The sequence below is a fragment of the Felis catus genome, chromosome D1, assembly GCF_018350175.1.
Source record: "Felis catus isolate Fca126 chromosome D1, F.catus_Fca126_mat1.0, whole genome shotgun sequence".
NCBI lineage: Eukaryota > Metazoa > Chordata > Mammalia > Carnivora > Felidae > Felis > Felis catus.
In genome coordinates, this window is record NC_058377.1 from 21248533 (window position 1) to 21264323 (window position 15791).

The 15791-nt window shown below is 36.9% G+C and overlaps 1 protein-coding gene across 1 annotated transcript; it reads right to left on the reverse strand.

The window, feature by feature from the left end:
• Positions 1–7146: 7146 nt before the first annotated feature.
• LOC101098253 (olfactory receptor 145-like) lies at positions 7147–8085 on the reverse strand. Its single transcript, XM_006936755.4, has one exon. The coding sequence runs from the start codon at positions 8074–8076 to the stop codon at positions 7147–7149; it is 930 nt and encodes a 309-aa protein (XP_006936817.2). The 5' UTR covers positions 8077–8085.
• Between the last annotated feature and the right edge of the window lie 7706 nt (positions 8086–15791).

Consider the following 15791-nt stretch of genomic DNA (forward strand, 5'->3'; position numbering starts at 1 on the left):
TCTGGTAGGATCTGAAAGATAGGAGAGTAGAATCATATTCGAGGCAGAACCCACATTTCCTATGCAATCCCATGCCCAGTCTACCCTGGGCCAACAGATTCTGCTGAGATTTAACTATTCTAGAGGGAGTTGCATATGGCTTCGCTCACCCAAGAAAGACAAGTGTATGGGAGGCATCAACATAGTTTCAGGTAACACTGGGAGAAATATTTCAAGAGGAGAAGAAGTGCAGAAATTTCTCATCCTTTCTCTGCTTCAGTTTGTCACTAACACTTTTTATCCCTTTACTTATTCCAGTTTGGCCTTGTTAATCTTTAATCACCACACTTCAGCTACCTGTGCTGGCCACGGATCCAGACTGGACACTGTGTTGGGTAGAAATCAGGAGCACATGCCCATAGTAGAGTTGGGAAAACAGACTCACAGAGACTCTTTGGTTTCACAAGCACACACAGCAAGAAAGTAATTAAGTCAGGAATGGAACCTGGGTTTCCATCATAAGAAATTCTCTAAGAGGCAGAAGGATTGGAGGCACTGCAAACCCCATAATCTCAGCACTACTTCTAATCTTTACTTTCTTCCTATGCAGACCCTGTAATCATCTGCACCCAGGGCCAGAGCTGGTAAAAGCAGAAAAGCGTATTACTTTCTATGGTTCTGGATTTTGAAAGACATAAAAAGATAAAGGATTCAATGCTCACTGTTCTTTGCCTAGTGACATCAGAACTTCCTGTGGTTTCCTTTCCAAAACTGATCTCTAATAGGAAAGTTCTGCTGCTCTGGGGGGTAATACAGCTGAGCCAAACACTTCCTCCTCCTTTTGTGTGGAGGGGCTCAGAGCATTTATAAATCTCAGTCTTTGACTCGCTCTGAGAGTTATTCAGATAAAGATCACTATTTTTAATAATTATTTTGCCCAGAGGTGATCATTAAACTACAAAAAAAGTAATATAAACAGCATTCTCTGTTTCAACATAATAAACTGGAAACATCACATATGTGATCTTATTCTAGCTTGGAGGTCTCAGGGATTTGGTTTAGAGGCTTTCCCAGGAGGCTCTCCATAGCTCAAACCCTTTGGGAAAGACAGATTTATGAAACTGTTTGTACAAAGATGAAGATGCTTATACCCTGGTGTCTTTGGAAGCTCAATATTCTACTCAAAATTGCACATTCTTCTGGGACAAATGAAGTAGAGACCTTTTCTCTCTTCTTTCTCCTAGTGCTTCTTTGGCTATTAGGTACAACTGCTAACCCATAGCTAATAATATTTTAAATACCTATAAAAATTTCACACACACACACATATATATATATATCCTCCCACACATATATATGATTAACATTATGGCATTCATGATCATATAATGCATTCTTTGTAGCTTTTAGACACATCACTTCCTGTTCCTTTTTCTTAGCACTCTCTTTCTTGTCTTAGACTCCTTCAGCCATCACACCCAGTTATTCATGTTTGTAACTTACTGGAACATCTTCCCTTATTTTCCTAATTGCTGATGTATCCAAATAGGTTTATAGGGGCTTTACAACTGATTCCAAACTACATGGTTTTTTTTTTTACCTCTTGCCTTTGTCATTTAATAATACTTCATCAAAATCGCTCCAAAGTTCTATGTTTGGGCAAATCATAACTTATCCAACCATACCACATTCATAGAAATCCATAATTTTTCCATTCTTTTACCATCAACAGCAATGGTAAGATAATCATCATCGTGCATTCATCTTTATATACCAGTACTTTTATTTCAATGGGATAAATTCCCAGAATGTTGTCTTTTAATTATATCAGATGGTTTTTCCCAAAAACTGTAATAATTCACATCTCTGCAAGCAATGTCTAAAACGATCTTTTCTTCTCCACTTACATCAATGGACAGAACATCTAAACTGAAAATCGACAAGTAAACAATCACTTTGAATGTCACACTGGACCAAATGGACTTAACAGATATATTCAGAACATTCCATCCTAAAACAGCAGAATACACTTTCTTTTCAAGTGCACACAAAAGATTCTCCAGAATAGATTACATATTAGCCCACAAAACAATCTTCAACAAATTCAAGATCAAAGTCATACTATGTGTCTTTTCTGACCACAATGCTATGAAACTAGAAGTTCACCACAAGAAAAAAATCTGGAAAGACCACAAATACATGAAGTTTAAAGAACATCCCACTGGGGGTCCTCAATAGATCAGTTGGTTAAGTGTCCAACTCTTGATTTTGGCTCAGGTCATGATCTCACAGTTCATGAGATTGAGTCCCTCATTGGGCTCTGCATTGAGCATGGGGCCTGCTTGGGATTCTTTCCCTCCCTTTCTGACCCCCCCCCACACCCCATTTGTACATGCACGCTCTTGCTCTCTCTCAAAATAAGTAAATAAGCATTAAAAATAAAGAACATCCTACTAAACAATGAATGGCTCAACCAGGAAATAAAAGAAGAAATTAAAAATAGATGGAAACAAATGAAAACACAATGATCCAAAACCTTTGGATGCAACAAAACTTGTTCTAAGAGGGAAGTTTAAAGCAGTACAAGCCTACCTCAAGAAGCAAGGAAAACCTCAAATAAACAACCTAACCTGACACCTAAAGGAGCTAGAAAAAGAACAACAAACAAGATCTAAAACTAGCAGAAGCAAGTAAATAATAAAGATTAGAGCAAAATAAATAATATGAAAACTAAGAAAAACAATAACTCAATGAAACTGGAAGTTGGTTCTTAAAAAAAACAAATCAATAAAATTGATAAACCTCTAGCCAGACTTATTGAGAAAAACAAAAGGACTCAAATAAATAAAATCACAGATGAAAGAGGAAAAATAACCAATAAATACAAAGGATGATAAGAGAATATTATGAAAAATTATATGCCAACAAATTTGACAGCCTAGAAGAAATGGATAAACTCCTAGAAACATAAAAACTACCAAAACTGAAACAGGTAGAAATTGAAAACTTGAACAGACCCATAACCACCAAAGAAATTGAATCAGTAATCAAAAAACTCCTGACAAACAAAAGTCCTGGGCCAGGTGGCTTCACAGACAGATTCAACCAAACATTTAAAGAGGAGTTAATACTATCTTTCTTAAACTATCCAAAAATATGGAAAAGGAAGGAAAACTTTCAAATTCTTTCTATGAGGCCAGCATTACCCTGATACCAAAACCAGATAAAGGCACCACTAAAAAAGAGAACAACAGGCCAATATCCCTGATGAAAATAGATGCAAAATTTCTCAATAAAACACTAGCAAACCGTATCCAACAACATATTAACTGATGGCTACCAGAGAGATGAGTGGAGTGATGTGTTAAGTAGGTGATAGGGATTAGGAAGTGCACTTGTGATGAGCATCAGTTATTGCAAGGAAGTGTTGAACCACTGTAGTGTATATCTGAAACTAATATAATGTTGTATGTATCCAACTGGAATTTAAATAAAAAACTTATTCATTTTTATTTTTTTTATTTTAGAGGAAGAGAGAAAAAGAGCATGAATGGGGAGGAAGAGCAGAGAGGGAAAATCTTTTTTTTAATATTTCTTTCTATTTGTGAGAGAGAGAGCATGAACAGGGGAGGGGCAGAGAGAGAGGGAGACACAGAATCTGAGGTAGGCTCCAGGCTCTGAGCTGTCAGCACAGAGCCTGATGTGGGGCTCGAAATCATGAACTAGGAGATCATGACCTGAGCCAAAGTCAGAAGCTTAACCGGCTGAGCCACCCAAGTACCCCAAGGAAGAGAGAAATCTTAAGGAGAGAGAGAGAGAGAGAGAGAGAGAGAGAGAGAGACTCAGTGCAGAGCCCAATGTGGGGCTCAATCCATGACCTGAACTGAAATTAAGAGTCAGACGCTTAACCAACTGAGCCACCAAGCACCCCAAATAAAAAACTTAAAAAAAAAGTGAGTTGCATCCCATGCCTTAGTTGTTACGCAGTGATCTCATAAAATACAAGACTTGAAGACTGTGTGTGTGTGTGTGTGTGTGTGTGTGTGTGTGTTTGTAGGAAGGCAGTGTAGAGAGAAGGCTGATGGAAATCTATAAATTTGGGGTTCAGAAATTAAAGGAATATAGAACTCAAAACCCCTTTCACTTCTGGGTTTTATCAGCCCTCAACTACAGTACACCCTGATCACTCCAAATTTGATCCTGAGCAGAAATAGCAGCTTGCTTAGAGAAAGTGTCCGCTAAACAAAATTAAGATGTAATCAGAGAACTTTCTTTAACTAGAAGGACCATGTTGCATTAAGCATAGAAACTCAAAGTGTGCACACTGACTTAGAAGCAACTCTGTCCTAGTTCACGGGCACAGGTGAATCCCATAGCTTACCTGTTTAATTCTTAGCTGTATAATTTCAACACAGGTATATATATGTATACACACACACACACACACACACACACACACACACACACACACATATATATATGCCCTCTCATTAGTGCCATTCAGATAACCCAAAAAGAGCTAAAACTGTTAATGACACTCCATGTTTTACATGTAAAAACACCCTAACTTGATTCCCTTCCTTTGAGAGAAGTCCAAATAGACACATGGAGCTTGAGTTGCTAGCTAAAAGTTACAGCTAAGTTGCTACCTTTGAAACTTTGCCAAACGTAGCTTTTACAAGCTTCATTTAAATTTTTGTTATTTTTCAAAAATAATCTGAAAAAATTGGAAACTATTTTGAAGGAACGTTTATTTTCTCTAAAAATGAAACAAATTTCATTTGTATATTGAGACTTCTCAAATGAAAGATTAGGACCAGGTTTAACATGTAATTGGGGCCACCTCAATTTATCAAATGTGATAACATATGTAACAGAGTGAACACACCTTTGCAATGTCTACAGAAATCCCCAAAGAGCACAGATATTTACTCATGTAGATACACTTCAATCTCAACAAGGAGAACAATTTTATCAAAAGGGACAGTAAATAAATGAAAAAAAGAAAAGAAAAGAAAATACTGACCTGGATCAACCATTTTATATAAATAGAACTTAAGTAAAAATTAAGCATATTAATATTGCAGTCAGGAGATGTGATATGAGTGGTCACATAAAACATACATTTAAGTTTAGCAACACCAAACATCTAAAACCAAACAAACAAGACAACATGCCAGTCTTGCCAACTTTTACAATGTCTAAATCTTAAGTGGAGATTGGAAAACAAGTAAAATTGAAAACATTATTAAAGTTACCTTTTTAAAAATGTTGATATTGTCACTTGGTTAAGATCACAGAGTTTTAGAGTAAAACTTCTTTGCCTGTTTTCTTAAAAGAAAAGTAATTCAACATCATACTACAGAAAAGACACTGTCATAATTTGATCTATTGACCAAAAATTCCTTTCAAATTATCACTGCTCTCCTAACTACAACTTGAGAGTTTTATACCTTAAATTCATAAGAAGTAGTATATAGAAGCCAACAAAAACCAGGAGTTATTTAGTTGTTCCCATTCCTCAAATCCAGGGGTGGAGGAAGTTAACTTTTTTTTTTATATCAAATACCTTGAGCTTTTATCCTATCCAAAGAAATCCTGTATTCTCTGTAACGTTGCTAGGGCCTTCCAGAAAGGAGAGGAGAGTCAGAAGAATGGAATTTTATCATGTATCATTTTGCTTTCTGGATTCCCTTCCCCCAATTTGAGTTTTAATTACTACTCACCGCTTTATCTTTTGAAATGCCCTCTCTCCCCTTGGTTCCCCAAATGTTCCATACCTTTTCACCTTCATTCCCCAAACACTACTGATGTATGCTCATTGTGCATTATAAATTTTATGGAAGGTTTATGGACTTTATTTTTACAGCACTGTATCAAGCAGGATTAAAATTGAAATTGAAATGTGGTTTCTAAGTCCTGATGACCACTCTCCACACAGAGAGCTCTGATTAATTGGCTATGTTTCTTGTTGAGCCCTGGCTTAATTAATGTTCTGGGCTCCTTTCTTTCCCATACGTTGCTCTGTGAATTACAAGTTCTTGCTAACATCCCAAATTCATTTCATTTTTTAAGTTTTTATTTAAATTCCAGTTAGTTAACATACAATATAATATTCATTTCAGGTACACGATATTGTGATTAATCACTTCCATACAATACCCGGTGCTCACGAAAGGTGCACTCCCCAATCCCCATCACCAAATTCATTTTACTTAATTTTGCAGAAGTAACATTCCATGTGAGCCAATCATTTCCCAACTGTACCTGCCTGCAAAGCCTCCCCTTTCCCAATGAAAAAAAAAATCTCATCAAACTGTTTTTCTAAACAAATGAAACAAAGCAATATCCTCCTTGAGAGAAATTCATGTATCGTCCTGGAACAAATAACAATCAATTTTCAAATTAGAAATGCTTTCTTATTTTCCATGGTTATGGAAACAAAAAGTAATACAATAAAGTAGAAGCAAAGTATACTACAGAGAGTAATAGACTTGAAATCAGAAGGCTAAGAATTTAGTCTAGACTTTTTCATTCAGAAGAGGGAACCGTAAGACATTAGCCACTCCAAGCTTTACTTTCCAATCCATGTAATAGAAATATTTTGAGAATCTGTTATGTGCAGGGTTGAGCATGCAACGTCAGAAAACCCTTTGTGGAAGGAAGCAAGACACAGTGTTACAGATGCAAAGCCATTTATATTTGACAGTCTATATGGAACCTTCCATCTAAGGTTTAAAGGAGACACATTCTTGTTTAGTTAATGCTGGAAAGATGGAAGTAGAGACACATTGTCCAATCATGCTGCCAATCTCAAGTGACAGATAAGACATCCTTAATGATAGTATATCATCCTGATGTTTCCTTGATTTGATCATTTGTAGACCAGTCTTCTATTTCCAGAAAGAAAAATAAAAGTTCAAAACGATAAAGAAAAAAACAGATAATATATTTCTTCCTTAATATTACTGCTAGGTGGAAAAGGGGGGGAAGAAAGTGTGCAAATGGTGAAGAGAAACCCACAAAAAGTAAAATTAATTATTGAGAGAAGACTCAACTCTCCTTCAAAGTGATAAGAAAGAGACAGGATAAGAAGGTTGCCAATAAAATTATTGTAATTACAAACAGAAACTCCCTGTTGCATGACTAACTAGAGACACTGTCTGATCAAAACCTTCTACTTAGAGTTTTTCTCAAAGCAAGTTTAACATCTTTGTTTCTCAAGCTGTAAAGTAAAGGGTTCATCATGGGAACTGTATTGGTGTAAAAGATAGATGATATTTTTCCCTCATCCATAGACCCAGCAGAAGATGGTTTAAGATACATAAATGCACCTGATCCAAAGAACAAGGAAACAGCAATTATGTGGGAACTGCAGGTGCTGAACGCTTTGGACCTGCCCTCAGTGGAGCTGATGCGGAGGATGCTGGAAAGGATGCAACCGTAAGACACAAAGATGGTGACACTGGGCACAATGATGTTGATGCCCACCACGATGAAAACCACCAGCTCATTCACGTAGGTGCTTGTGCAGGAGAGCTGGAGAAGGGGGAGGATGTCACACAAATAATGGTTGATGGTGTTTGCATCACAGAAGGTCAGTCCCAGCATGCTTCCTGTGTGAGCCACAGCACCTGAAAATGCCATCAAATATGAACCAAGCATAAGGCTGGAACACGCTTTAGGGGACATGACAACATTATACAAAAGTGGGTTACAGATGGCCACATAGCGATCATAGGCCATTGATGTCAACACATAGCATTCAGAAATAGCAAAAAAACAGAAAAAGTAAAGCTGGGTCATGCACCCCCTGTAGGAGATAATATTTTTCTTTGATACAAAGTTAGTCAGCATTTTGGGTGTAAACACAGAAGAATAACAGAAATCTATGAAGGACAAATTGAAGAGAAAAAAGTACATTGGAGTATGTAGGTGTGAATTCAGCCCAATTAGAGTTATCAAGCCCAAATTTCCCAACACAGTGACCACATACATGACTAGAAACAGACAGAACAGGGGGAGCTGGAGATCTGGTAGGTCTGTTAGCCCCACCAGAATGAATGCAGCCACAAAAGAACTGTTTCCAGGAGCCATTCTTCTTTCCCTAAGGGGATCTGTGAGCACAGAAAAATAGGGTTACATTAGGAAACAACTCAGCTCTTCATGCAAGATCTTGTACTAAAGAGAGTGTTTACAATGGGAAAGTCTGAGACTAGCCCAACCTGGACCCATACAATCTATCTTTACCACTATCATGATACTGAGGGATACTGAGTCTCCCTTTATGAAAGCCTATATAAGCCAAATATAGCAAAGGGCATCACAAACTTAGCATAGAGAGGCAAGTACAGTGAACTTGACCCCTAGAAACATGACTGCTGGAAAAACCAAGGGTGAAAGGAGAAGTTGAGAGTAGGACAGAATCGCCCTTCTCTGATCTCACCATTTCTTCATTCACTTGACCCTCTCCTCACCAGTAAGATTAGAAACAGAATCCTTAGGAGCTCAAATGCAGATTGGCCTCAAATGCAGACTGTACTTGATGGAGTGAGAATTAAGAACAGTTTCTAATCTAAATAAGGGACGAGCATCTAGGGGAGGCTGAGTTACTACCCCACGTCACAGAGAAAAAGCCATAAATCCAGAAGAATGAGGTCCCATCTATGGAGAGGGAGCTTACTGAGATACTGTATCCCCTACATCCCCTGATCTCTGAACATTGTCTTATCTCCCTCGAACACATTCTCCTGCCAGCTTCACCTGAGTATCAATACTGCACAAAGCGGGAAAGACAGTGACATATCTCAGGTCTCTGAACTTCCCTCTCAAAGCAAGGAATGTGTTATTACAAATGGGATTCTGATACTCACACTCCTTAGGCCAGAAAACTTCACTGTTCCCTTATCCTTTATATTTACCCCTGTGGTCGTTAGAAAGGCAATTTCAGGCTCTGAGGGTTTGGTTCTAAGAGGATTCAGCCCAGACTTAAATTCATATATACCCTTAAAATCTTTCTGATCCTAATTTCTGACTATGACTTTGAGTCCTCTTAAGATGCAGAGAAAAATAAAGCCTTTATTATTATCCTCACATTTGCTGCTTGATTGGACATAGAGTTAAAATGAGTTTAAGGATATAATGCGCTTGGTTATAAACAGGGTAGAACCTTGCTCAGTCTTTTCCTCAGAGAATAGATTTTATGTGTAAAGGAATAAGGAGATTGTGCACCCTGGGCCATGATATGTCTTTAGTTCCTTAGGGACTCAATATTTCACTCATTTGCACTTCACTCCAGGGATTGTACATCTCCCCCATACCTTCATCTCTGAAGGGAAATCTACTGTGTTGTTTTCATTTCACCTTTGTCCCCATATCCTAAATGGAAACTTTTTCTGCAAGGGTTCTGCCTCTAGGCTTCCTTATTTCTTGATCTCAAATTTTTCATATTGCCATAACTCAGTTGTCTTCTCTTCTGCAATCTCTCTAAAATGATTTGTGGCAACACATATTCCTTCTGAAGTTTATACTGTAACCGCCCACTGGAAATTTCTACTTGACTATCCTGCTTACCACCATTCTAGGCAATATTTAAGTAACTGGGGTTATCAATTTCTTTGCAACACAGGAAAGAGTAGGAGCTATGGAGTTAGAGGGTATGTGTACGAATGCTATCTTCCTACTTCCACTCTTACTAACAATAATACCTGGGGCAAGTTACTTAATTTCTGTTCATTGTAAAGTAAGAAGGATAAAAACAGCATCTCTTTCACTGTGTTACGGTGATAATGAAATTTTTATTTTATGTTTTTAAAGTTTTTATTTAAATTCCAGTTAACATCCAGTGCAATATTAGTTCCAGGGGCACAATATAGTGATTTAACATTTCCATACAACACTTGGTGCTCTTCAGGACAAGTGCATGCCTTAATTCCCATCACCTGTTTAACCCATCCCCTCCCAAAAAGGGGCTCCTGGTTGACTCTGTCGAAGGAGTGGAGGAGCAAGCTACTCTTGATCTTGGGGTCATGATTTTGAGCCCCACGTGGGGTGTAGAGATTACTTAAATAAAAAAAAATCCTCCCACCCACCTTCCCTCTGGTGACCATCAATTTGTTCTCTATAGTTATGAGTCTGTTTCTTGGTTTGCCTCTCTCTCTCTCTCTCTCTCTCTCTCTCTCTCTCTCTGTCTTTATTAATATGATTATAACAGTGCCTGGAATATAATAATAGTCAAAAGCTCTCTCTCTCTCTTTATTAATATGGTTATAACAGTGCTTGGAATATAATAATAATCAAAAAATGTCAGTTGTCATTATTTATGTTCTCATGAATACATCATAATATTCATCAGACTTTTTTTTTTTTTTACTTAACTCTCATGTTCTCCTATAAACCATAAGTTCTCTTGTTTGCTCCTAGGGTTAAGATCAGTACAGAATACATGGAAGAAATTCAATAAGTATTTCTGAAAATCATGTGGTTCTTTGGCTGTGAACCTTCAGGAAACATTCCACATTTATCACATGCTAAGCAATAGTGTATACACTCACAATGACCTCCACCCCTGTCCCTCAGCCACCACACAAACTCTTAGATTTTAACTGAACTGTACTGTTGACCTGTAGTAACTCTTATTATTCTAGCCTTTTCCCATGTAATTCCTCTTATATAGCCATGCACACTGCTGCTAGAATAAACTGAAAGAAAAGCTCTGTCCCTCCTTACTTTAAGAACTTTCAGTGGTTTTGGGGCACCTGAGTGGCTCAGTCGGTTGAGCGTCCGACTTCGGCTCAGGTCATGATCTCACAGCTTGTGAGTTCAAGCCCTGCATCAGGCTCTGTGCTAACAGCTCAGAGCCGGGAGCTGGCTTCAGATTCTGTGTCTCCCTCTCTCTCTGCCACTAAACCACTCGCATTCTGTCTGTCTCTCTCAAAAATAAACATTAAAAACATTTTTTTAAATCAATAAAAATTTAAAAAAAGAACTTTCAGTGGTTTTCCATTACCCATTGGGCAACTGAAATTTTGTAATAAAAGTAAAAGTCTCAAAATTATGATTCAATCTTGGATAAAATTAAAGAAGAAATTGAGTCAGAGTTATATTTTATAGGAAGATTTGAAAGAACTATTTTGATTGATTTAAGTATTCTGCACACATTAAGTGCTGTACAAACTTTTACCTTTTCACAAATATAAGAAAAAATATTGGAGAATGTTTATATTTCAAATACCATTAGGGTATAGTGAACAAATATCACAATTCAGATGAACCAAAAATAATAGTTAAAAGTTAACTTTAAATCTGCACAACCTCACCTTCTCATCATGATAAATGACAGTTTCTCTCTTCAATGTTCCCCAAAAAGGCATAAGAGTTTCACAAAGATGTTCATTTATTTAAGTAACATATTTTTTATTTAATACCCTGGGAATGTAACCTTCAACTTATGTTACTAGTTAGAAAGTTTCTAGCTTCAAGTTACAGAATGTTCAATTAATAACTCATTTTAAACAGGAGCTTGTTTCTCTCACCTAGCAATAAGCTTATGACTAGATTAACCTAGGTTTGTTTCAGCCACAAATCACTCTCATCAAGAACTCAGTCTCTTCCATTTCACTGTCCTCAGTTTGTTGACTTTCACTCTCAGGCTTGTCACCTCATGGTCACAAAAAGGTTGTTACAGCTCCAAGAATCACATCTAAACACCGATATATCCAAAGAAGAAAGCAAGCAACAAGGCAAAAGAACTTTTCCCATATCTCTCTATAGAATGAGGTAAATCATCTCCAAGTCTCAAGAGATTATTTTCTTTGCATCTCTTCAGTCATGTAGCTATGCCACATGGCCAACCTAGCTGCAAGGAAAACTGATAAAAATGAGAATCTTCCATTTTCAGCCTCTATCAAAAAAGGAAGTTTCTGGCATTAAGAATACTTGGAGGAGGGAGGACTATTGATTGGAGAAAGCATCAATGTAATCTGCCACAAACAAAAAGCTTGTGAAAGATATTTGTAATAAGAATTATGTTTTTCAATTTAAATTCAGAAAATACTTATTTTTTTAAGTGAATTTACTGTTTTAACTTTAAATCAACCCTGTTGCCTTGGGGTGTTCAACCCATGTTATAAACATATATGTATTTGCTTGTGTGGAAAATATACATATATAAGTATATATTTATACATACATTACTTACATGTATATGGTAGGGGAGGGGAGGAAGAGTTTAACTCCATGAGAGGGTCCTCTTATTGGTAAAAAAAGCATCAGACACCCTGAATGTTTCAAATGTGTAAAATAAAGAGTCTCCAAACAGAAAACAATAACTTGGGCTAACACAATTATGGTTTTTTCAATTGGTTTTGTGTGTGTGTGTGTGTGTGTGTGTGTGTGTGTGTGTGTCTCATTTTTTTGTTTGTTTTTGTTTTGTTCTTGTTTTTGTTTTTGTTTTTTTGCCACAGCATCTCCTAAAAGAAATGGAACAGATCACTAGTCACTAAATATCTGATGGATCAAAATTAAGTTATACCTGTTGAAATTTAAATTTTAGGTTTCTTTGAAGCATCTTCTTAGCTTTCTATCTCTTGTTTATAATCTTTCCACTATATTGTATAAAGTTTGAAACAGACTAGCTAAACTAGGTAAGAAAAGGGAAATTTCATTACGCAGAATTTTGGAAAAGGATATGTGGTAAACAGAAAACTATTAATTATATAAATTGAGGTTTAAAATCTTGCTAAGAAACTCCACAACTACTTATTAATAAATAGACACTGGGCTCCCTTCAGGCACATCCTTGTACCAATCCTGGCTCCCATCTGGAGTCTGATCATAAATAATAAAGCTTCAAGTAGAAGTTATGATATATTAAAAATGGATCAAAAGAATGGAAATCCTATGTGTAAAGGCAATGAACAACTACACTTCTGGAAAATAGGACTCAGCAATGTGCCCTAGAAAGTCCTACAATGTCACAATACATGCATTATTTAAAGAGAGGTTCAGTAATCTGGAATTCAAGCTATTTGGATATTGGCTGTCCTACTGATGACCCACTAATAGGAAACCTTTGTTTTGTCTCTGATATTTGTTAGATCATAAACTCTCTAAATAGCTTAGAACATAACTCATGATAAAGGAGTAGAGGAACACTGAGTCCACTGATTCACTTAAGGTATCTTTTGCCAGAAAAAAATGACCCTGGTTGCTTTTAGGAAAGCAGGCATTTAATTAGGAGGGCTTTGTATTAATGCTAGTACGAGACAAATGTTTCTCAAATCAAAGTGGTAGTGTTATAGTTGTGACAGATGAGGAGGTAGTTATGTCTATATGATATGTGTATGCATATATTATTTATAATGTTTTAATTTCCTGTACTCCATTTCACTTAGTAAAAGCTCAAGTTTCACAATTACCAACAACTTCCGTCAGGATCTTGCCCCATGTTACATGTTGGCCCTCCTCTCCTTCAACTCTCTCACTCCTTTTATTCAGCACAGTAACCTTTTCTGTGTTCTCAGACATGCCAGAAGTATCACCTTAGGAGTTTTGCATTGGCCGGTAATCCTCCCTAAAAAAGATATTTTTTCCAAATATTCACTTTAAGCATCACCTTCTCAATGAATTAGGATCCATGTCCAATTTACTTTTGTATTTTCCATATTTGACACATTTCTTGGCATAGGATGTTTCCTCCCTTTGGATTGCCTCTTCTTACATTCTGCGTAGCTGGGATATGGCTACTCTGAGTAAGTCTCTTAAAATGCAAGTTTATTTTGACTGACTCTAAAATACTCTATTTGAAGAGGCTGCTTAAGAGCTATTATTTAAATAAATAAAATTTTTATTTTAAAATGAGAGAAAACTTATGGCCATCAAACTGGCAGAGTTCATGAAGGACCATAACACATCTGCCTCTTCATTTCCCACTCAGGGGAGCTGTCTCTTCAATATTTATTTTCTTCTAATTCCCTGTTCAATTTCCCCTTCATTTTGATGAACTATTTGTAACCTACTGTAGCTCAGGAAATTAATTTTATTCAAAAAATGTTTTAAATGTGTATTCATTTATTTTTAGGAGGGGAGGGGCAGAGAGACGAAGAGAGAGAATCCCATGCAGGCTCTATGCTATCAGTGCAGAGCCCAACGTGGGGCTCATCTCACGAACTGTGAGATCATGACCTGAGCCGAGATCAAAAGTCACCTTTTGATGACTCAGCTTAACTGAGTCACCCAAGTGCCCCCAGGGCATTAATTTTAAAAAAGAATTCTGAATTTAGATACAGTTCTAGCCTTAGAGTTCTCACTTAAAATTTTGACAGCAGCTCTAAGTCAAAGTTAAGCAGGGGAAAAGGGTGAAATGAAGCAATGGCCTAGATATGGAAACCCAGTTTATTAATAAAACTGAACATGGTTAAATTAAGTGGTGTCTAAGTAAAACTAAATACTAAAGTCATATTTTCAACTTTATCATTGCATAGCTGCTAAAAGTTTACTAATGCTTATCTGTTTGAATAAAGTCATATATTCTGATTAAGGAGCATGAATCTCAGTACTTACTTAAAGCTTCCAATTAACTCTATGTACAAAGAAAAAATATTAATATGAAAGACTAAATCAGGAAGCCACCTTATTAAATCTCTAGTTAACTGGCATCAAATACCACCATCTTGCAACTGACTACAAGCATGAGACATACCATACCTATTGTTCTGCCACTAATTATTCAAATAAACTAGATGAGCACCTATGAGGTACTAGAAACTGAAGAATTAGCAATTCACAAAGTAAGTGTTACCTCTAGAGATCTTATACTTTAGTAAGGGATGGAGATATTTTCTGGGAAGAGATGCCCGGGATATTCTTCACTGAAACCCGGGACTCTTCAATCAAATATCCAGTCCCTGAAGCTCACTTGACTGAAAGATAAATCTAGCTAAAATATTAAGATTATTATAGATTGGTCTGAGTATAGTCATCAGTGCTATTTTGGAAATGTAAGTATGTCAAGCAGCTTTGTACATATATGCATGTACATGTATGTGTGTATATGACTTGTGCGTGGCCATGTCAGCACATGTCTGGCAAACTGTCCTCAAGTGTCAGGACTACATCTAGCTATCCCAGAAGAATCAAAATGGACATCTGTTTCCAGGGTATCTAATGTAACAAGATTGGTATCTGATGAGTCTGGCCAGTAGCCGTCGGTTTCCTGATTGAACAGACCAGATTAGTTTCTTGAGATCCTCAGATTGCTAGGTCACCTCCACCCCACCATTCTCACTGAGAATGTATCAGAGGTGTGAAAAAGTGTAAAGTGCTGCTTAACTACATTTTCTTCCTTGTGCCTGGAACACAGTTGTTAACTGAGCATTAAAACACGGTTTTGTCTTACCCACACTTTTGGAATCTGTGCTGTATGCAAAGACCCACTTGTTTTAAGGGGAAAAAAATCCACTTTATTGAGATCGACAAGTGAATGTTAAAAGCATTTATAATACAATGCAATACATGTTACAGTAGAACCAAACACCAATGGGATACAAGCCAAAGAAGGGTACCTTCACCTACTCTTAGGGAATCAGAAAATGCTCTGAAAAGGAAAGACCAGTGGGTAATATGATAGGGAAAAACAGGTAGTGATTTGGGGCAGGGGAAAAGGTATGGGTCAAAGATCAAAGGTACATCAGCTACAATACCAATCTTCCAAGATGTGAAAGATAATTTGTCACTCTACAATTTAATCTGTAATTACTTACCTAATATTTAGAATTCTATTTAGTTTTTATGAGCTACAATTCCCAACTTCA

Excerpts from the sequence above, each read along its gene's own strand:
- LOC101098253 (XM_006936755.4), bottom strand. The coding sequence starts at position 8,076 with ATGGCTCCTGGAAACAGTTCTTTTGTGGCTGCATTCATTCTGGTGGGG.